Source organism: Bufo gargarizans, chromosome 2 (genome assembly GCF_014858855.1).
Source record: "Bufo gargarizans isolate SCDJY-AF-19 chromosome 2, ASM1485885v1, whole genome shotgun sequence".
Lineage (NCBI taxonomy): Eukaryota > Metazoa > Chordata > Amphibia > Anura > Bufonidae > Bufo > Bufo gargarizans.
The window spans coordinates 568,585,895-568,610,410 of NC_058081.1; the positions used below are offsets into that span (position 1 = coordinate 568,585,895).

The 24,516-nt window shown below is 42.4% G+C and overlaps 1 protein-coding gene across 1 annotated transcript in view; it reads left to right on the forward strand.

Annotated features, from left to right (window-relative positions):
- Positions 1-24,516, forward strand: part of MBOAT7 (membrane bound O-acyltransferase domain containing 7) — a 44,802-nt gene that overhangs the window by 15,248 nt on the left and 5,038 nt on the right. The window contains exon 5 of the mRNA XM_044278200.1: positions 21,793-21,949. Within this exon, the coding sequence (XP_044134135.1) occupies positions 21,793-21,949 (157 nt within the window). The remainder of the gene's footprint in view (positions 1-21,792; positions 21,950-24,516) is intronic.

The following is a 24,516-nucleotide window of genomic DNA, read 5'->3' on the forward strand; positions in this document are numbered from 1 at the left end:
ACAGACGTCATCCGTTTTTTTTTTTTTTTTTTTTTTTTGCGGACCTCAAAGCGCATACGGTCGTGTGCATGTAGCCTCAGGCAAACAAGCTTATGCTAGTATAATATCTGATTCAGATTCTTCAGATGAGAATGAACAGGGAGAAATCCTGGAAGAAGGATGGCACGAATAGACCTCTATTTTCGCCTGAGGACACGGAATCCCTGCTGAAAGCCATAAGAGCTACTATGAAAGTAGATGTACCTAGTCTGTCTAGGATATAATGTTTGGTGACCTGGGGCACAAAAAATCAAGAGTGTTTCCTTTAAATTAAAACATAAAATACTTAATTCAGAGGGAATGGAATAAGCCTAACAAGAAATTATTTATTCCTAAGAATGTCAAAAGAAAATACCCCTTTGAGGGTGAGTCCTCCTGTTTGGATAGGCCTCCTAAACTATTACCAAAATGTCCAAAAAGTCGGCCTTACCTTTTGAGGATCTTGGTACTCTAAAGGATCTTATGAACAGGCGTGGAAAGCCTCAACCCAAGCATTTAGACCAAATATTGCTATTACCTCTACTGCCAAATCCATTAAAATTATGTCTACAAGAGCTGGAGTCCCATATTCGGGTTAAAACCCCTAGGGAACAATTACTAGAAGTGTCTCCTAGCATCATTAAAGCAGTGGACTTCATTTCCGATGCTTTAAAGTTAAAGAGGACCTTTCATTGGTCCAAACATTGTGAACGAAGTATCATGACATATACAGCGGTGCCCAGGGATCTCACTGCACTTACTATTATCCCTGGGCTGGCCAGCGCTACAGCCTAGGAGGAGGAGACGCCCAGCAGAACAAGGGCAGACTCTGCCTACTATAACCAAGTCCCCTAAGTCTCCGCCTACTATAACCAAGTCCCCAAACATATTGGAGGACATAACGGGAGAACGGAGCGGCGCCCAGGGATAATGGTAAGTGCAGTGAGATCCCTGGGTGCCGCTGTATATGTCATGATACTTAGTTCACAATGTTTGGACCGATGAAAGGTCCTCTTTAAGTGCCAGGTCAGCTGCCCTATCCAATTCGGCGATAAGAGCTGTTTGGCTTAACCACTTCAGCCCCGCTAGGTGAAACCCCCTTCATGACCAGGCCACTTTTTACACTTCGGCACTACACTCCTTTCACCGTTTATCGCTCGGTCATGCAACTTACCACCCAAATGAATTTTACCTCCTTTTCTTCTCACTAATGGAGCTTTCATTTGGTGGTATTTTATTGCTGCTGACATTTTTACTTTTTTTGTTATTAATCAAAATATAACGATTTTTTTGCAAAAAAATGACATTTTTCACTTTCAGCTGTGAAATTTTGCAAAAAAAACAACATCCATATATAAATTTTTCGCTAAATTTATAGTTCTACATGTCTTTGATAAAAAAAAAATGTTTGGGCAAAAAAAAAATGGTTTGGGTAAAAGTTATAGCATTTACAAACTATGGTACAAAAATGTGAATTTCCGCTTTTTGAAACGGCTCTGATTTTCTGAGCACCTGTCATGTTTCCTGAGGTTCTACAATGCCCAAACAGTATAACTACCCCACAAATGACCCCATTTCGGAAAGTAGACACCCTAAGGTATTCGCTGATGGGCATAGTGAGTTCATAGAACTTTTTATTTTTTGTCACAAGTTAGCGGAAAATGATGATGATTTTTTTTTTTTCTTACAAAGTCTCATATTCCACTAACTTGCGACAAAAAATAAAAAATTCTAGGAACTCGCCATGCCCCTCACAGAATACCTTGGGGTGTCTTCTTTCCAAAATGGGGTCACTTGGGGCGTAGTTATACTGCCCTGGCAATTTAGGGGCCCAAATGTGTGAGAAGAACTTTGCAATCAAAATGTGTAAGAAATGACCGGTGAAATCCGAAAGGTGCACTTTGGAATATGCGCCCCTTTGCCCACCTTGGCAGCAAAAAAGTGTCACACATGTGGTATCGCCGTACTCAGGAGAAGTTGGGGAATGTGTTTTGGGGTGTCATTTTACATATACCCATGCTGGGTGAGAGAAATATCTTGGCAAAAGACAACTTTTCCCATTTTTTTATGCAAAGTTGGCATTTGACCAAGATATTTTTCTCACCCAGCATGGGTATATGTAAAATGACACCCCAAAACACATTCCCCAACTTCTCCTGAGTACGGCGATACCAGATGTGTCACACTTTTTTGCTGCCAAGGTGGGCAAAGGGGCACATATTCCAAAGTGCACCTTTCGGATTTCGCAGGGCATTTTTTACACATTTTGATTGCAAGGTACTTCTCACACATTTGGGCCCCTAAATTGCCAGGGCAGTATAACTACGCCACAAGTGACCCCATTTTGGAAAGAAGACACCCCAAGGTATTCCGTGAAGGGCACGGCGAGTTCCTAGAATTTTTTATTTTTTGTCACAAGTTAGCGGAAAATGATGATTTTATTTTTTTTTCTCTTTTTTCCTTACAAAGTCTCATATTCCACTAACTTGCGACAAAAAATAAAAAATTCTAGGAACTCGCCATGCCTCTCACGGAATACCTTGGGGTGTCTTCTTTCCAAAATGGGGTCACTTGTGGCGTAGTTATACTGCCCTGGCAATTTAGGGGCCCATATGTGTGAGAAGTACTTTGCAATCAAAATCTGTAAAAAATGACCGGTGAAATACGAAAGGTGCACTTTGGAATATGCGCCCCTTTGCCCACCTTGGCATCAAAAAAGTGTGACACATCTGGTATCGCCGTACTCAGGAGAAGTTGGGGAATGTGTTTTGGGGTGTCATTTTACATATACCCATGCTGGGTGAGAGAAATATCTTGGCAAACGACAACTTTTCCCATTTTTTTATACAAAGTTGGCATTTGACCAAGATATTTTTCTCACCCAGCATGGGTATATGTAAAATGACACCCCAAAACACATTCCCCAACTTCTCCTGAGTACGGCGATACCAGATGTGTCACACTTTTTTGCAGCCTAGATGCGCAAAGGGGCCCAAATTCCTTTTAGGAGGGCATTTTTAGACATTTGGATCCCAGACTTCTTCTCACGCTTTAGGGCCCCTAAAAAGCCAGGGCAGTATAAATACCCCACATGTGACCCCACTTTGGAAAGAAGACACCCCAAGGTATCCAATGAGGGGCCTGGCAAGTTCATAGAATTTTTTTTTTTTCCGCATAAGTTAGCGGAAATTGATTTTTTTTTGTTTTTTCTCACAAAGTCTCACTTTCCGCTAACTTAGGACAAAAATTTCAATCTTTCATGGACTCAATATGCCCCTCAGCAAATACCTTGGGGTGTCTTCTTTCCAAAATGGGGTCAGTTGTGGGGTGTTTGTACTGCCCTGGCATTTGAGGGTCTCCGCAATCATTACATGTATGGCCAGCATTAGGAGTTTCTGCTATTCTCCTTATATTGAGCATACAGGTAATGAGATTTTTTTTTCCGTTCAGCCTCTGGGCTGAAAGAAAAAAATGAACGGCACAGATTTCTTCATTCGCATCGATCAATGTGGATGAAAAAATCTCTGCCAAAAAAAAAAAATGGAGGGGAAAGGCGTCTGCCAGGACATAGGAGCTCCGCCCTACATCCATACCCACTTAGCTCGTATGCCCTGGCAAACCAGATTTCTCCATTCGCATCAATCGATGTGGATGAATAAATCATTGCCGTGATTTTTTTTTTTATATATATATATATATATATATATATATATATATATACAAAATGCTTGCCAAAGCATAGGAACGCCGCCTCCTCCTCAGCTCGTATGCCTTGGCAAACGTATCTGTCACTGCAGAGGAGAAAATCCCGTCTTGCAGCGCCGCATACACCGACTTGCGTGTAATCTGACAGCAGCGCAATGCTTCTGTCAGAATGCACATCGGTGCTGCAGCTAGTAGATCGGTTGGTCCACCTGGAAGGTAAAAAGACAAAAAAAAGAAAAAACCAGGCCACAACGCAATAATTTTATTAACTTTGGAACAGAACATGTAACTTTAACTTTTGGAACTAAACATTAACCTGTTTGCTTACCTGTTTTTTTTTTTTGTTTTTTTACCTTTATAGAACAAACCTCTCCTTCCCCATGGGTCAATGTGCAAAGCGCAAATCGCCCAAAGATGTGGCGAAGTGCGTTATGCACTTTGTCCCATGTGAAAGGAGACGTTTGCAGCAGCTGTGAGTGAATGGGCCCTAATAGCCCTGTGTGCCTATCCTGGTGAGATGTGATCCCTATGCTAGGTGTACCTGTGTGTGGTACTTTCGGAAACACTCCCCTAAGCATAGGGCAGGGTGGTCGGGACAGTCAGGACAGAAATAACGGGTGTCACGCCTTATTCCACTCCTGCTACAGACACGACATTTTTTTCGGGGTGGCGGTCGGTTTGAGGTACCAGCAACGACACTGGGGAAGTGTCGCTCGTGTAGACGGCTAACTACACTGGTGGATGGGGCCACGGAACCTCCTGGATACAGGAGGTTCGCGATGATCTCTTCCTGAAATTTGAGGAAGGATCCAGTTCTCCCAGCCTTACTGTAGAGAACAAAACTATTGTACAGAGCCAATTGAATTAAATATACAGACACCTTCTTATACCAGCGTCTGGTGCGTCGGGAAACTAAATACGGAGCCAACATCTGGTCATTGAAGTCGACCCCTCCCATGTGGAGGTTATAGTCGTGGACTGAGAGGGGCTTTTCAATGACACGGGTTGCTCGCTCAATTTGGATTGTCGTGTCTGCGTGAATGGAGGAGAGCATGTAAACGTCACGCTTGTCTCTCCATTTCACCGCGAGCAGTTCTTCGTTACACAGTGCGGCCCTCTGCCCCCTTGCAAGACGGGTGGTAACGAGCCGTTGGGGGAAGCCCGCGCGACTAGTTCGCGCGGTACCACAGGCGCCAATCCGTTCTAGAAACAAATGCCTAAAGAGGGCCACACTTGTGTAAAAATTGTCCACATAAAGATGGTACCCCTTGCCGAATAAGGGTGACACCAAGTCCCAAACTGTCTTCCCACTGCTCCCCAGGTAGTCAGGGCAACCGACCGGCTCCAGGGTCTGATCTTTTCCCTCATAGACCCGAAATTTGTGGGTATAGCCTGTGGCCCTTTCACAGAGCTTATACAATTTGACCCCATACCGGGCGCGCTTGCTTGGGATGTATTGTTTGAAGCCAAGGCGCCCGGTAAAATGTATTAGGGACTCGTCTATGCAGATGTTTTGCTCAGGGGTATACAAATCTGCAAATTTCTGGTTGAAATGGTCTATGAGGGGCCGAATTTTGTGGAGCCGGTCAAAAGCAGGGTGGCCCCTGGGACGGGAGGCGGTGTTGTCGCTAAAGTGCAGGAAACGCAGGATGACCTCAAATCGTGTCCTGGACATAGCAGCAGAGAACATGGGCATGTGATGAATTGGGTTCGTGGACCAATATGACCGCAATTCATGTTTTTTTGTCAGGCCCATGTTGAGGAGGAGGCCCAGAAAAGTTTTAAATTCGGAAACTTGGACTGGTTTCCACCGGAAAGGCTGGGCATAAAAGCTTTCCGGGTTAGCGGTGATAAATTGTGTGGCATACCGGTTTGTCTCTGCCACGACTAAGTCTAACGCTGGGTTCACACCTGAGCGTTTTACAGCGCGTTCCTACGCGCTGTAAAACGCTCAACACAGAGAAACCAATGATTCCCTATGGGAATGGTTCTCACCTGGGCGTTTTACAGCGCGTACGATCGCGCTGTAAAACGCCCGACGCTCAAACAAGTACAGGAGCTTTTTTTGGCGCGTTTGACGCGCGTTTGGGCCATAGACTCTTTGGACAACACTGCTGTCAATCACCCAAACGCGCGTCAAACGCGCGTTCACTATTAAAAAAAACGCGCATAAAATCGCGCGACAAAAACGTGCATAGAAACGCGCGTTTGAGAAACGCCTAGGTGTGAAACCAGGGTAAAAGCTCCGCAGTCAAGAACAGCTCAAAAAATCCCAGGGCCGAACCGATCTGAGCCGTCTCAACCCGAACTCCAGACTGGGCGGTGAAAGGGAAAACTACGGGTGCGGCTGAAGTTGGGGACTGCCAATCAGGGTTTGCCAGCACCTCTGGGATTCTAGGGGCTCTACGGGCACGTCTTTGCGGTGGCTGCGACGGGGTCACTACTGCACGTGCCACCGTACCAGCTTCAACTGCCCTTCTGGTGCTCGCTACTTCACCAGGTTGTACGGCAGTGCTGGTACTAGGTCCAGGAAGGGCTGGGCTGCTGGTGTATGCCTCACCACGTAATCCGACAGCACCAGCCCCACTCTGCTGCTCTTGAAGCGGATCCTGCGCAACCTGCGGTCTAGCGACACGGGGCCGGGTACGCCTGGTGCTATCAGGGACCTCAGCCTCCTCGTCCGAACTTTGGGTCAGAGAGCCACTGCTTTCTACAGGTTCGTATTCTGACCCGCTGGATTCATCAGATGAGGGTTCCCACTCCTCATCCGACTGGGTCAGAAGCCTGTAGGCCTCTTCAGAGGAATACCCCCTGTTTGACATGTGGGCAACTAAATTTAGGGGTATTCCCTGAGACTACCCAAGAAAAAAAAAGCAAGCCTGTCTTACAAATGGGAGGCTAGCGAAGTACCGGAGGCTGCTGCGGTTGATAAAAAATATCAAAACTGATTTTTTTATCGCCGCAGTGCGTGTAAAGTGAATGTGCAGTGATCAAAAAAAAATAATTTTTTTGTCACTGCGGTGGGGCGGGTGTGGGCGAACGCACGTGTGGGCGACCGATCAGGCCTGATCGGGCAAACACTGCGTTTTGGGTGGAGGGCGAACTAAAGTGACACTAGTACTATTATAGATCTGACCGTGATCAGTTTTGATCACTTTCAGATACTATAAAAGTACAAATGCTGATTAGCGATACGCTAATCAGCGAATAACGGACTGCGGTGCGGTGGGCTGGGCGCTAACTGATCGCTAACTACCTAACCAAGGGACCTAAACTATACCTAAAACCTAACGGTCAATACCAGTGAAAAAAAAAAGTGACAGTTTGCACTGATCACTTTTTTCCTTTCACTAGTGATTGACAGGGGGGGATAAAAGGGGTGATCAAAGGGTTAATTGGGGTGATCTGGGGGCTAAATGTGGTGTGGTGGGTACTCACAGTAAAGATGTGCTCCTCTGCTCCTCTGCTGGAACCAACCGACCAAAAGAAGGAGCAGAGGAGCACAGCAGCCATATAACCCCATCATATTTACTAATATGTGGGGTTATATGCCTGCTGATTGGATTTTTTAAAAATCAGCAGCCTGCCAGCCAATGATCGTGGCCGGCAGGCTGCTGACGAAATACTCTGCTGCGAAATGCCGGCCCGCGATGCGCATGCGCGGGCCGGCTGTGACGTAGTCTCGCGAGAGGACGCGCCGATGCGTCCAGGAGGAACTAAACAACCACCTCCCGGACGCATCGGTGCGTACAGCGGTCGGGAGGTGGTTAAAGGATGGTCAGGTGACACAGGTTCAAAGAATAGACTTTGCTCTATCCTATGTCAAGGAGATTATCTCTTTGGGCCTGTATTGGATGACCTTTTAGAAAAGGCTTCTAATAACAAAAAGCGTTTCCCAGTTTCCAGACCTCCAAAAAGACAGCAGTTTATTCGCGGGAACAAAAAAATCTTACAATACAGACAGAAGGCAGAATTTTCAACAAGAAAACAAAAATAGAATTAAGGATTCCTCTTTAACCCCTTCAACCCCAGGCCTGTTTTCACCTTCCTGCCCAAGCCATTTTTTGCAAATCTGACGTCACTTTATGTGGTAATAACTTTAAAACGCTTTTACTTATCCAGGCCATTCTGAGATTATTTTCTCGTCGCATATCGTACTTCATGACAGTGGTAAAAATTAGTAAAAAAAGAAATCATTTTCATTTATAAAAAAAAAAATCCAAATTTACCAAAAAATTTAAAAAATTAGCAAATTTACAAATTTTAATTTCTCTACTTTTATAATAGATAGTAATACCTCCAAAAATAGTAATTACTTTACATTCCCCATATGTCTACTTCATGTTTGGATCATTTTGAAAATGACCTTTTATTTTTTGGGGACGTGAGAAGGCTTAGAAGTTTGGAAGCAAATCTTGAAATTTTTCGGAAAATTTCCAAAACCCACTTTTTAAGGACCAGTTCGGGTCTGAAGTCACTTTGTGAGGCTTACACAATAGAAACCACCTAAACATGACCCTATTTTAGAAACTACACCCCTCAAGGTATACAAAACTGATATATTACAAACTTTGTTAACCCTTTAGGTGTTCCACAAGAATTAATGGAAAATGGAGATTAAATTTCTGAATTTAACTTTTTTGTCAGATTTTACATTTTAATCCATTTTTTCCGGTAGCAAGGGTTAACAGCCAAATAAAACTCAATATTTATTACCCTGAGTCTGCGGTTTACAGAAACACCCCACATGTGAGCGTAAACTGCTGTACAGGCACACGGCAGGACGCAGTAGGAAAGGAACGCCATATGGTTTTTGGAAGGCAGATTTAGCTGAACTGGTTTTTAGATGACATGTCCCATTTGAAGCCCCCCTGATGCACCCCTACAGTAGAAACTAAAAAAAGTGACCATATTTTGGAAACTACGGGATTTTTTATTTGTACTATTTTGGGGTACATATGATTTTTAATTGCTCTATATTACGTTTTTTGTGTGAGGCAAGGTAACCCAAAAATTTCTGTTTTGGCACCGTTTTTATTTTTAACAGGTTACATCATGCGCTATTTTTATAGAGCAGGTTGTTACGGACGCAATGATATCAAATATGTCTACTTTCTATTATGTTTCAGTTTTTCATAATAAAGCATTTTTGAAAAAAAAAAGTTTTTGTATCTTTATTTTCTGAACGCCCTATTTTTTTTATTTTTCTGCCGATAGTCTTGTGCAGGAGCTCGTTTTTTGCAGGAAGAGTTGACGTTTTTATTGGTACCAATTACCGGTACATCTGATTTTTTTTGATCATTCATTATCACACTTTATGGGGCAAGGTGACCCAAAAATTGGTTGTTTTGGCGCAATTTTTATTTATTTATTTTTACAGCGTTTAGGTCATGTGATTTTACTTTTTTTTTTTTATAGAGCAGATCGTTACGGACATGGCAATACCTAATGGGTCTACTTTTTCTTATTTATTTAAGTTTTACACAATAATAGCATTGTTTAGTGTATCCATAGTCAGAGCCATGGCTTCTTTATTTTTTGACCGATTCTTTTAGGTAGGGTCTCATTTTTTGCGGGATGAGATAACTGTTTGGTACTATTTTGGGGGGCATATGCCTTTTTGATCATTCGCTGTTGCAATTTTTGTGATGTAATGTGACACATGGCTCCTTTTTTTTAATTTTTAGTTTTTTAGGTCATGTGATATTTGTGGTTGTTACAGACGTGGTAATACCTAATATGTATACTTTTTAAAAAAAAATTCACTTTAGCACAATACTAGCAGTTTTGAAACAAAAAAAATGATGTTTTAGTGTCTCCATGTTCTGAGAGCTATAGTTTTTTTTATTTTTTTGGGCGATTGTCTTAGGTAGGGGCTCATTTTTTGCAGGATGAGTTGACATTTATTTTTTTATTTTTTTATACCATTTTGTGGGACATTTTGTTCACTTGGAGTTTATTTTAGTTTTATTTTTTTACACCTTTTTATTATATTTATTTTTTATGGTGTTTATCGGACAGGGTGGATCTTGTGATATATTTATAGAGTTGGTTATTATGGACGTGGCGATACCTAATATGTGTGTTTTTTTTCTGTTTTTTATTATAAAATAAGGAGAAAGGGGCATTTTTATTTTTTTTACTTAATTTATGAATTTTATTAAACACTTTATTTTATTTTTATTTTTTTTACTTCTGATCACTTTTGGGGGTCTGATCCCCTCTGCAATACATTACAATACATCTTGTATTGTAATGCATTGCCTGTTAGTGTACGACGGGTGCATGAGGCTGGATCTCCTCGGCACCCGTAGAAGACAGTTCCCAATGCCGTGCAAGGCATTGGGCAGACTCTGCACGGCATCGGGCAGACTCTGCACGGCATCGGGCTGCCTTGTCACGCATCTGGTCCCCGCCACAGCAGTGCAGGGACTCGTTGCGCTCACTAACCCGACACAAACCCCTTCTATGTCGCGGTCAGCCACTACCAAGACATAGGAGGGATTAATCCGCCGGCATTTTACAGCAATGCCGGCGTATACAGCAGGGGCTCGGCTACCAGGGACTGCCGGGCCCCTGCAGTGATCGCGTGCACCGCTCTGGTGCCCGCTCGATCACCATGACGTACTATTACGTCAAATTGCGGGAATGCAGTGGTTCCCATGACGTAGTAGTACGTCATGGGTCGGGAAGGGGTTAACTCACAGTCTGCCCCTAGACCCAAGGACAGTCAACAATGACGGTTTCTGTCCAGTGGGGGGAAAGACTGTCTCTATTTTTTCAGGCATGAAACATGAAAAGAGATCTTGTTATGCCCGCGGATTTTAGGCATCATAAAAGACAGTTTTTTTCTGGAGTTTGCCTCGTTCCCCCCCCCCACTCACTGGAAAGATTACAAATCTCACTTTCAATTCTGCAAGAAACCTGACTTTAAGACAATAAATCTTTTCTCTAATAGAATAAAGAGTCCTGTTTTTGATTCGGAAAGGGGCAGGGAGTTTTATTCATCCCTTTTTCTGGTACCCAAACCGGACGGGTCATGCAGGATGATCATAAATCTAAGGGATCTAAATCATTTCCTGAAATAAAAAAAATTCAGAATGGAGTCTGTCTAGTCCACAATAAAGCATCTCTACAAAGTCTGCGTCATAGCCACCTTAGACATAAAATACGCCTATTATCACATTCCAATTCATGCAGCTTTCCAAAAACATCATTTTGGTATATTTCAGACCCCCAGACTGTTTACAAAATTAATGGCCGAGGTTATGGCCCACATAAAAGAGACATCCTGGTGATCCCTTATTTGGACGACCTCCTGTTAGTGGCAGAATCCGAAGATCTCCTAACCGCTCATATTCTGGAAGTAATAAGAATCTTAACAAAACTAGGATGGCAGATAAACTGGGGGAAATAAAATCTGATACCTTTCCAAAGATGTATGTTTCTGGATCTAATCCTGGATTCAGTGAACCTGTGTTTAATTCTTCCTCAACACAAAGTATCACGAATAAGAGAAGACGTGTGGTCCCATGTAACCTCAACAATCGAACCATTAGACACGGGATGACAGTATTGGGCAGAATGACCTCCACAATACCTGCAGTCAATTGGGCCCTTTTTCATTCCAGGTCTCTTCAGTGGCAGATTCTGGAAGAATGGCAGGGATCATTATCCCCATTAGATGCCCCACTTCCACTTACCCCTTCGGGTGATGCAGTCTTTACCATGGTGGCTAGAACCTGTGAATCTATCCCAGGAACTATATTGGGATCCCCAGGAACAGATATCCATCACTACGGATGCCATTCCATCAGGGTGGTGCTGCTTATTGTCGGGGAGATCCGTCAGGGGATATAGAGCTCGATAGAAAGTCAGGAGTCGCAGAATATGAGGGAACTCGGAGAAGTCCTTATAGCACTAAGATAATTCCTGCCCAAAATACAACGGAAAGGAATAAAAATATTTTCAGACAATGCCGTTTCTTATTTAAACAGGCAGGGAGGAACCAAATCAAAAAGCCTTGTCCTTAACCGCAGACATTTTTTCCCATTATTATTTTTCTTTTTTTACGTTCCCTTTGTCAAGGCTGTACATTTAAAGGGAGCAGAGAACAAGGTGGCAGACTTTTTAAGCAGAAACCAGTTAGATCAAGGAGAGCGGTGCTTAAACCAAGAAGTCTTCAGCCAGATAATTCAACTTTGGGGTCCTCCTCAAATAGACCTTTTTGCGACCAGACAGAACAAGAAATGCAACCTTTTTCTTTTCTCTAAATTCGGAAGATTCTCCGGCAGGGATAGATGCATTCTCTCTTCCGTGGCCGAATCAGCTCCTGTACATCTTTCCTCCTCTTAAGGCTCCTTCCGAAGGTACTACAGAAGCTGAGGCAGGAACGGACGAAGCTTATTCTAATCGCCCCATTTTGGCCAAGGAGGACCTGGTTAACTTGGTTGAGGAAGCTTTCCCTGACAGATCCCTGGATTCTGCCAGACAGGCAAGATCTGTTGTTTCAAGGCCCTATCGTCCATTCGGGAGTGAGAAGTCTTCATCTAGCAGCATGGTATTAGAGAGGGAAATCTTAGAATGCAGGGAATTGTCTAAAGAAGTTATATCATGCAGAAATATCTCAGAATATGGAAGACTTTCCTAAACTTCTGTAAAATCCGGGTTGATCCCTTGAGTTCTCCCATGCCGAAAATTTTAGATCTTTTGCAAAAGGGTCTGGATAAAAACTTAAGACCGAATACTCTCAAGGTGCAGGTCTCTGCCTACTTTGATTCCCCTATTGCCAATCATCCATGGATAAGGAGATTCTTTAGAGCCATTAGTAGGATTAAGCCTGTGATTAGATCCTCAGTCCCCCCCTTGGGACCTTAATCTAGTTTTATCTAGATTATTGAAGCCTCCTTTTAAGCCCTTGCAGGACCTTACCTATTAAAATTTTATCTTTCAAAGCTGCCTTTTTGGTAGCGATTACCTCGGCCAGGCGTGTTGGTGAGATTTCGGCCTTCTTTGCCGTTCCTCCTTATACTAACATCTTGGAAGACAGGGTACTTATTAAGCCAGATCCCTCTTTTTTTTACCTAAAGTGGTCTCTGTTTCATAGGACCCAAAACATTGTTCTTCCTTTGTGTCAGGACCCAAATAATGAGAGAGAGGAGGCTCCACTGTCTAGACGTCCAAAGATGCCTATCAGAATATTTGAGGGTTACTAGTCAATGGAGAAAATCCTCTAGGCTTTTTATACAGTTTTGTGGTAAAAACAGGGTTGATAAAGTTTCTTCTAGAACACTGTCTAGATGGATAGTAGGGGCCATCTCCTTAGCTTATTCTTCAGCAAGGAAATCCCCTCCTTTCAGATTTGGTGCTCGCTCTACCAGATCCATTTCTACTACTTGGGCAGAGAGGGCTGATGCATCTCTAGAGCAAATTTGTAGGGCTGCTCCCTGGAAGTCTCTGTGTACTTTCTTTCGCCACTACAGAAACGATTTAGACTCTATGGAGCAGTTTTTCTTTTGGCAGAAAAGTATTTAAGATTACGTACCGGTAATCACTTTTCCATGAGCCCATGACAGCACCCCCCCCCCCCCAAAAAAAAGGCAAAATAGAAGTAAAAAAATAAAATAAAAAATTAGTGGATGTGGTATGGGGGAGGTATCTCTCCTTAAGTGCTCTCCACAAAAGTTTCCTGTCCTGGAAGGAGACGGTCTCTCAAGAGTGCTGTCATGGGCTCATGGAAAAGTGATTACTGGTAAGTAATCTTAAATTTCTCTCCCCAGACATCTCTCAGGGGAAGGTTGGGAGCTCCCTACACACATTAGACTGTCGGCCGTCTGCCGCCATTTTCTGTGGGTTCAGCCGACAATGCACTAAATTCTACGGGGCCTATACAGTTCCTACTCTGCACACATGTTTATTCAAACTGAGTGATGGACAAAAGATCTTTCTGGGAATTAATTATCTTTAGGCCGACTATTGGTCAAAAATGTCAAATACGGCCAACTTCTTTTCAGACGACGATGGTCTATATTAAGTCATCAAAAATTATTTATTCTTTGTTAAATTTCACCCAATAAACCATCGTTCTGGTTAAAATCTGTTTTCAGCAACTTAGACCAATGTGAGTGGCCACTTTCTGGATATTAGACAGGGTTAATACATCTGCTCCACTGCTGTAACATTCTGTCAGCCATGTTGCAGAACACATTTCTGAGGAAATGTTGGAATTGAAAGAAAAAGCACCAAAGGGCTGATGGTTAAAGGAACCACATGGTGGTTACACATATCACGGGGTATATTCTTTATGTTTTGCTTAAGAATATCACTACTTCTCATGAAAGGCACAGGTTTATAAAGTAAAGCATCTTCATGGTGATCAGAGGAGTGAATATTATCGCCTGCGGAAACCTTTAGATCTGAAATGGTTCTTATCACAGAACATTTGCTGCTTTCACATTATCTGCCTCTACTGTACGTACAACCAGAAGGAAAGGGGATACGTAAGAACATGTAACTATACTCTGACTGGAAGAGAGCCAGGTCAAAGTCTCTTCTATCGGACAAGGTAACCGGAGATAACAGCAATCATTCGCTACTAATATCTGTGCAGGAATGTTGCCTGTGACACGAGTGGTACCTGTCTTCATCAGGCCTGAAACAAGAGATCCCCTGCATAGGAGACCACTAGCTTTATTCTTAAAGCGGACCTGTCCCCTATCCTGACATGCCTGTTTTAATAGCTTCACGCATTCCCCATGTGATAATTCTGGAACATCTATTCTTATCCCTCTATGTTGTACCGTTCCTTTATTATTTCAACTAGAAGTTATGAATGAATTGCAAGCAGTCTGCAGTAAGGGTACAGATGGGAGGTAACCAGTTAGGGGTGTGTCTTATATATCCCATTGGTTGGGGTTCATGATTTAAAGGGGTGGTGCCCCCCTCCCCCATTCGTCCGGACCCGTAAAGGAGAGATTACTTATCTGCTTCCTGGCGCTGGCTCCCTGCTCCTTTTCTTCCAGGCCTGCAGTGCTGCTCTGGGCTCCCTCAATGTCAACAAATACGGTTTGACACCTCTGCAATCAATCACTTGTGTCATGTGACCATCTGTCATGATGAAGGAGAGGCAGTCACCTCCGCGGCCAGTGATTGGCTGCAGTGATGTCAAACCAGATGTTTACAGCAAGGGAGCCCAGAGGAGCATCAGATACCTGGAGGAGAAGGAGCGGGAAGCCAGCACCGGGAAGCAGGTAAGTAATCTTTCCTTTACAGGTCTGGCCAAGTGGGGGGTTTCGCTCCCATACAAATGAAGAATGGAGCATCGCGTTTTTTTTTTTTTTTTTAATAGAATCATTTTTTATTTGTGAAAAAACACTTTTCTACACCCCGTCCATTTCAGTGGGGTCCACAGCGTAAGGGGCCCCCGTTCTCCTGATCAGAGAACTGTGGATAGAGGATAATTTGTTATAACCAGAATACCCATTTAATGTCGGCAATATCTTTTCATGTGTGCATATTTCCCAACTATTTTCCCAATCCCAAAACATATTGCGACACTGGATTAGGAGACAGCCTTGTTGGCTAGCTTGGGAAAAATCTGCAGGAAAAGCAATCTAGTAATGATACTGACATCTGTAGAATTGTGGCAGTTTGGGAATTCCTAATATGGTGGCTCAATTGAAGTTTCTTAAGGATTTTTCTGTGAATAATATTGTATTAAAGATTAAGGGTCCATTCACACATCCGCAATTTCGTTCCGCAATTCGCGGAACGAGATTGCGGACCCATTCATTTCTATGGGGCAGCACGATGTGCTGCCCGGACACGGAATTGCGGACCCGCACTTCCGAGTCTGCAATTCCGTTCCTGAAAAAAATAGAACACGTCCTATTCTTGTCCGCAATTGCGGACAAGAATAGGCATATTCTATAGTGCTGGCAATGTGCGGTCCGCAAAATGTGGAACACACATTGCCGCTGTCCGTGTTTTGCGGCTCTGTGGATCCGCAAAACACATTGCGGACGTGTGAATGGAGCCTAATAGCGCATTAAACGGGAATAATGTGCTACAATTTTTAGAATCGGGACAATTTGATAAATCTGATTTTAAATTAGTGACTATAACCCCTACTTCTTCTCACCCATACACTGTGTACCAAACTGAATACAGGTGAAACTCGAAAAATTAGAATATCGTGCAAAAGTCCAGTTATTTCAGTAATGCAACTTAAAAGGTGACACTTACATATGAGAGACTCATTACATGCAAAGCAAGATATGTCAAGCCTTTATTTGTTATAATTTGGATGATTTTGGCTTACAGCTCATGAAACCCTAAAGTCTCAATTTTGAGGTCCCCTTTGCTCAGGGGGTATGGATTAATTAGCTGACTAGAGTGTGACCCTTTGAGCCTAGAATATTGAACCTTTTCACAAAATTCCAATTTTAAGCTGCATTACTGCAATTCCTTTTAAGTTGCATAACTGAAATAAATGGACTTTTGCACCATATTCTAATTGTTTAGAGTTTCCCCTGTATTCAGTTTGGTACACAGTGTATGGGTAAGAAAAAGTAGGAGTTGTAGGCTCATTTTCTCCCTTATGGGATAATTTCTTTACTAATTCCTTCTATTCTATTAAAAGCTTTTTGGAAAAAGACGGGGTTGACATTAGTTTCTCAATTATATAATGAAGAGGGTCAATTTGTGACGTCTGAGGATAAAAAAACGGTTATTTATGTTATCTGAAGCACAGGTTTATTTTTTTCTATTATATTATGCATTTATGCAATCCTAGATTGCTGATACATAGCTTAAAGGGGTTGTCTCGTCATGGACAATGGGGGGCATAACGCTAGGATATGCCCCCATTGTCTTATAGGTGCGGGTCCCAGTGCCTATATCGCACCTATATCGAGAACGGAGCCCTCAAGTGAAGGAGGGTGCACTGCGCATGTGCAGCCACCCTCCATTCATTTTCTATGGTGCTGGCGAAAAAACTTCTATGGGGAGCCGGCTTGCTGGTGACCGGACTGGAGTCCTCCAGCCACCACCTTGCAGGGCTCCGTTCTCAATATAGGTGTGGGTCCCAGCAGTGGGACCCGCACCTATAAGACAATAGGGGGCATATCCTAGCGATATGCCCCCATTGTTCATGAGAAATGGGAAAGGGATGGAATTTGTTATCCTGAGGATGCTGGGCATAGATTTTTTATTGGTTAAATATTTACATAAGAGTGATCATAGAATGACCCAGTTCTAGATTAGGCTACTTTAACACTAGCGTTTTTTGCGGATCCGTCTTGGATCTGCAAAAACGCTTCCGTTACAATAATACAACCGCATGCATCCGTCATGAACAGATCCGGTTGTATTATGTCTTCTATAGCCATGACGGACCCGTCATGAACACCATTGAAAGTCAATAGGGGACGGATCCGTTTTCTATTGTGTCAGAGAAAACGGATCCATCCCCATTGACTTACATTGTGTGCCAGGACGGATCCGTTTGGCTCCGCTTCGTCAGGCGGACAGCAAAACGCTGCAGGCAGCCTCCAGAGCAAAATGGTGACCGATCGGAGGCAAACTAATGGATTCTGAGCGGATCCTTTTCCATTCAGAATGCATTAGGGCAAAACTGATCCATTTTGGACCGCTTGTGAGAGCCCTGAACGGATCTCACAAACGGAAAGCGAGTGTAAAAGTAGACTTCTATATAAGGTTTATTTTACTCCTGTTAGACTTAATAAAATAAATATGAGAGATTCAGTTAAGTGCCCAAAGTGTGAGGTGGCAGGGGTGATTGGATACACTTGATGCAGCGTTGCCCCAAGTAGGTTAGATACTTGCAAGAATTCCTTGACAGTATTGCTCTTAGGAGCGGACTTTTGCATAATATACCAATCTGTGTGTATGTGGAAGAACTATACGTTACATTACTTACGCTTGGAATCTACAGTGTATAGAATTAGGAACGTGTTTAATAAATTGATTGGTTTGTGAAAACCATGGCTTAAAGACTTAGATATTGCAGATGGAAGGAAGTTAAAGGGAGTTTCGCACAACTATTTATTATTTATCATGTAGAGGAAGTTAATACAAGGCACTTACTAATGTATTGTTACCCATATTGCTTCCTTTGCTGACTGGATTCATTTTCCATCACATTGTACACTGCTCGTTTCCATGGTTATGACCCCCCTGCAATCCATCAAAGGTGGTCGTTCTTGCACACTACTAAAGGAAAAATCTCCGTCCTATCTGGTGGTCGGGTCTGTGCAAGCTTGCATAGGCCAGAGCTTTTTCCTTCCAGTTAAGTTAGTCTTTGTCAAAAATCCCTACAAGTCTATAATATAATTGCACTTAAATGACAGACGTTGTTCAATGAGACGGGTATGGGTCATACCTACAGTGCTGCCCATAATTATTCATACCCCTGGCAAATTTTGACTTAAAGTTACTTCTTATTCAACCAGCAAGTAATTTTTGGACAGGAAATGACATGGGTGTCTCCCAAAAGATAATAAGACTATGTATAAGAGGCATTATTGGGGGGGGGGGGGGAACATTTCTCAGCTTTTATTTACATTTGGGCAAAAAGTGTCCAGTCCAAAATTATTCATGCCCTTCACAAACTGTCACAGTCTGTGGGAAAATCAAAAGTTTTGTGAAAACACAGATGCCGGCGCATTAACCCTCACACTGCCGCGGCATGTGCGGGTTCCTGCCGGGTGCAGGGTGGCCATCAGGTCCCTGTCACAGCAGCGTGGCTGCCTTCCGTGACAGCCTGTGAGATCCAGTCCAGGCAAGAAGCTGTAAGTGTATTACACTGTGTAATACACTTACAGCCAATGTATTACAATACAGAAGTATTGTAATGCATTGTAAAGGGGATCAGAACCCCCAAAGTTGAAGTCCCAGAGTGGGACAAAAAATAAAGTTAAAAAAAGAAGTTAAATAAATTAAGTTTCAAGTAAAAAAAATATTTTAGACATATTAGGTATTGCAGCGTCCGTATCGACCGGCTTTATAAAAATATCACATGTCCTAACCCCTCAGATGAACACCGTAAAAAAAAACTAAAATGCTTAAAAAACTATTTTTTTGTCACCTTACATCACTAAAAGTGCAACACCAAGCGATCAAAAAGGCGTATGCCCCCCAAAATAGTACCAATTTAACCTTCACCTAAAAAAAAAGTCACCCGCAAAAAATTAACCCCTACCTAAGACAATCGCCCCAAAAATGAAAAAAAAACTATGGCTCTCAGACTATGGAGACACTAAAACATGATTTATTTATTTTTGGTTTAAAAAATGCTTTTGTGTTAAATGTAAAAAAAATAGACCTATTGGGTATTGCCGCGTCCGTTACAACCTGCTTTAAAAAAATACGACATGACCTAACCCCTCAGGTGAACACCGTAAAAAAAAAGAACTGTGTCAAAAAAGCAATTTTTTTGGGTCACCTTACATCACAAAAAGTGTAATAGAAAGCGATCAAAATGTCATATGCACCTCAAAATAGTGCCAATCAAACAGTCATTTCATCCCGCAAAAATTATACCCTACCTAAGACAATCGCATACAAAATAAAAAAACATATGGCTCTCAGACTATGGAGACACTAAACATGATTTTTTATTTTTTTTGTTTCAAAAATATTATTGTGTAAAACTTAAATAAAATAAAAAGTACCGGTATACATATTAGGTAACGCCATGTCCATAAGAACCTGCTGTATAAAAATATCACTTGACGTAAGCCCTCAGGTGAACACCGTAAAAAAAAGTGTGTCAAAAGCAATTTTTTGTCACAAAAAGTGTAATACTAAGCGATCAAAAAGTCATATGCACCCCAAAATAGTACCAATCAAACCGTCACCTCATACTGAAAAAAATGAGCACCTACATAAGACAGTCGCCCCAAAAAAATAAATCCTAAAAAAAAATGCTTTATTATGTAAAATGATGTCATATTTTGTATTGTTGCGTCTGTAACAACCTGTTCTATAAAAATACCACATGATCTAAACTGTTATATTAACATTGTAAATAACAAAAAATGAAAACGGTGCCAAAAACTGCTATTTTTTGTTACCTTGCCTCACAAAAAGTGTAATATAGAGCAACCAAAAATCATTTGTACCCTAAAATAGTACCAACAAAACTGCCACCTTATCCCGTAGTTTCCAAAATGGGGTCTTTTTTTGGAGTTTCTACTCTAGATGTGCATCAGAGGGTCTTCAAATGTGACATCGCAACTTAAAATTATCCCAGTGAAATCTGCCTTCCAAAAACCATATGGCATTCCTTTCCTTCTGCGCCCTGCCGTGTGCCTGTGCAGCAGTTTACGACCACATATGGGGTGTTTCTGTAAACTAATGAATCAGGGTAATAAATATTGAGTTTTGTTTGGCTGTTAACCCTTGCTTTTGTTAGCGGAAAAAAATGGATTAAAATGGAACATCTGCCAAAAAGTTAAATTCTGAAATTTCATCTACATTTTCCTTTAATTCTTGTGGAACACCTAAAGGGTTAAAGTTTGTAAAATCTGTTTTTAATACCTTAAGGGTGTAGTTTCTAAAATGGGGCCATTTATAGGTGGTTTCTATAATGTAATCCCCACAAAGTGACTTCAGACCTGAACTGGTCCTTAAAAATTGGATTTTGGAAATTTTCTGAAAAATTTCAAGATTTGCTTCTAAACTTCTAAGCCTTCTAATGTCCCAAAAAAAGAAAATGTAATTTACAAAATGATCTAAACATGAAGTGGACATGGAAAAATGTAAAGTAATACGGTACCGTATTTTTCGCCCTATAAGACGCACCGGCCCATAAGACGCACCTAGGTTTTTGAGGAGGAAAATAAGAAAAAAATATATATTTTTGACTAAAAGGTGTACTTTTGGTGGGTTTGAACTAATGGCGGACTGTGCATGACACTATTATGGGGGATTTGTGGATGGCACTGTTATGTGGGGGATCTGTGGATGGCACTGTTATGGGGTAGCTGTGGATGGCATTATGATGGGGGGAGTCTGTGGATGGCATTATGATGGTGGGGGGGATCTGTGGATGGCATTTTGATGGGGGGGATCTGTGGATGGCACTGTTATGGGGTGTTGGATCTGTAGATGACACTGCTATATGTGTCATCCACAGATTCCCCCCCCCCCCCCCCATAACAGTCCCAGCCACATATCCCCCATCATAATGCCATCCACAGACCCTCCCCCTCCCCCTCCTCCCATCATTATCTCATCCACAGATTCCTAGGAAGGGGCTGTAGTAGGCAGCGAGAGCGGCGGGGCAGTGCAGGCACTGTACTCTGGCCCTGCCGCTCAGTATGTACTGTATTATACGTAGTGTTAATAATCATATCTAGTGTTAATAATCATATCTACATGCCTGCTCCGCCTGTTTCATTCATAAAGTAGGCGGAGCAGGACACGTGACCTCAGTGAGTTACGGCCGCCCGGCCTGCCTGCTAGCTGCTAGTGCTTACTACAGGAGCGTGACATGTATCGGTAAGTACGGTACGCAGGGGGAGCACATCATTATTCAGTTTAGATATGATGATTAACACTACATATAATACAGTACATACTGAGGAGCCTGCACTGCCCCGCTGCTCTCTCCGCCTACTACAGTCCCTCCTCACTAATACATTGCAGTCTGTGATGCAAATTGCCCGCATTCGCCGCATAAGACGCAGGGGCACTTTCCCCCCACTTTTTTTTGGGGGGGGGGGGGGGAGTGCGTCTTATGGGGGCAAAAAATACGGTAACTAGGAGGTATCTGTTTTAAAAGCAGAGAAATTGAAATTTTGAAAATGGATTTTTTTTTATTAATAAAAATGTATTTTGACTCAAATCTACCACTGTCATGAAATACAATATGTGACAAGAAAACAAACTCAGAATGGCTTGGATAAGTAAAAGCGTTTTTAAAGTTATCCCCACATAAAGTGACACATGTCAGATTTGCAAAAAATTGCCTGGTCCTTAAGGTGAAAAATGTCAGGGTCCTGAAGGGGTTAACCTGACTTTTTGCTTGTGTTTTTTATTTTCCAGCTTGTGAGCTTTGCAAATGAGGTGCAAGAATTTAACAGAGTCAAGAAACAAGAAGTGGCATCCTTTTCCAGTCAGTCATCTGTCAACATGATTCCCAAGATCCCAAGTCTGATAGAGGTTTTCTTGTACAGTTATTGCTACATCGGACTCATGACTGGTAAGACTTGAAGGGATCAGATGTAGTCACAGTTATAGTGTCAGTGCAGCGGGTCACAGTAGTGCATACATCTTGTTAAAGGGGTATAGCTGAGCGTGGCATGCAATGCCTTTCTCTTTTTTAACACTTTATGTTGCTGCCTTGTGTTAAAAAAAAAAAGTTTTTCAGCATCATTCTGCACCCAGTACCCCATAATAGGAAAGTGGAAACAGAATGTTTAAAATCTTTGCTAATTTATTGAAAAGGAAAAACGGATATTGCATTGACATAGGTATTCAGACCCTTTACTCAGTACTTGGGTGAAACACCTTTGGCAGTGATTACAGCCTCCAGTCTTCTTGTGTATGATGCCACAAGGTTTGCACACCTGGATTGGAAATTTTCGGCCATTCTTCTCTGCAGATCCTCTTAAACTCTGTCAGGTTGGATGGGGACTGTCGGTGGACAGCCATTTTCTGGTCTCTCCAGAGATGTTCGTTTGGGTTTAAGTCAGAGCTCTGGCTTGGCAGCTCAGTGACTTTCACAGAGTTGTCCCTAAGCTACTCCTGTGTTGTCTTGGCTGTGTGCTTAGTCTCATTGTCTTGTTGGAAGGTGAAGCTTGGGCCATGTCTGAGAACAATGGTACTCTGGGCCAGGTTTTTATTAAGAGTATCTCAATACTTTGCTCCATGCAGCTTTCCCTCTACCCTGATCAGTCTTCCTGTCCCAGCCACTGAAAACCCACCCCACCCCACAACATGATGCTGCCACCACCATGCTTCACTGTAGGGATGGTATTGGGCAGGTGATGAGCTGTTACTGTTATTTACAGACGTGAGTGATTCTTAGAATTGAGGCTAGAAAGTTCAATCTTCGTTTCATCAGACAAGAAAGTCTTGTTTCCCACAGTCTGAGTACTTTAGGTGCTTTTTTTTGTAAACTCCAGATGGGCTTCCCTGTGTCTTTTACTGAGGAGAGGCTTCTTTCTGGTCACTGTCATAAACTCCAGAATGGTGGAGTGCTGCAGTGATGGTTGACCTTCTGGAAATTTCTACCATCTGCACACAGGATCTTTGGAGCTCAGCCCGTGTGACCATTGGGTTCTTGGTCACCTCTCTTACCAAGGCCCTTTTCTCCCTGATTACTTAGTTTAGAGGGGCAGCCAGCTCTAGAAAGAGTTCCATTTAAGTATGTTTTCCATTAAAGGGTACTTTCACACTTGCGTTGTTGGATTCCGGCAGGCAGTCTGTATGCAAATGGATACCATTTGTAGACTGATCCGGATGTGGATCTGTCTCACAAATGCAGTGCAATACCGGATCCGTCTCTCCGGTTGTCATCCGGAAAAACTGATCTGGTATTGATCTTTATCGCATTTTTAAAGGTCTGCGCATGCGCAGATCGGAAAACTGGATCTGTTTTGCCGGAATCCGGCATTCCGGCAAGTGTTCCGGAATTTTGGACGGGGAAAATACTGCAACATGCTGCAGTATTTTCTCCGTCCAAAAAATGTTCCGGTCCTGAACTGAAGACATCCTGAACAGACTGCTCTCCATTCAGAATGCATTAGGATAAAACTGATCAGTTTTTTCCGGTATTGAGCCCCTACTGACGGAACTCAATACCAGAAAAGTTTAACGCAAGTGTGAAAGTACCGTAAGAATTATGGAGGGTACTGTGCTCTTGGTAACATTCAGATCTGGCCTTCACACAATCTTGTTTCTAAACTCTATAGGCAGTTCTTCCCTCCTCATGGCCTAATCTTTACTCTGATATGCATTATCAGCTGTGAGATCTTATATAGACAGGACTGTTTATTTCCAAATCTTGTCCAATAAACTGAATTTACCTCAGGTGACTCCAATCAAGATGTAGAAACTACTCAAACATGATCGAGAGAAATGGGAGGCCCTCCAGAGCTACATTTCAAGTCCTAGAAAAGGATCTGAATATGTTCATGCAAAATTTTAGTTTTTCCTTTAACCCACAGATGACCCAACGCAGTACATGTGCGGTAAAATAGTCTGTTCAAATATGGCACCTGCCTGCGAGTGCAGCCGTCCTATAGATGCCAGATTTGAAACAGCAAATGCCCGGGGCTAATGTCTGCAATTGGCGATAACACAGATGCCAGAAAAACCCTTCAAAAGCCATTGGTCAAATGTGACCACGGCATCTGAAGGCTGAAAACTTGGAAGCGTTGTGCTTCTGGGCCTGGAACGTCTCCCCCAAGCGGCGATCTGGGGAGCCACGTGTTAGACCTGTAATTCCTATGGAGGCCTGAAGGTGGCAGGACTCAGGATAACAGCACACTAGGCTTACAATGCAGTACTAATACACTGCAATGTAAGATAAGAGACCTGAAGATTGCATATTCTAGTCTGTTAGAAAGAATTTTTAAAAAAGTTAAAAAAAAAAAAAAAAAAAAAAAAAAGGATCCTTTCCCCAGTATTAAAATAAGAATAAACAATAAAAAAAACATAAACATCGTACTTATCTCAGCATCCCAAAATGCCAGAAGTATTAAATATCAATGTATTTATCCTGTATGATGAATGTAAAAAAAAAAAAAACGGGAAAAAAAATTA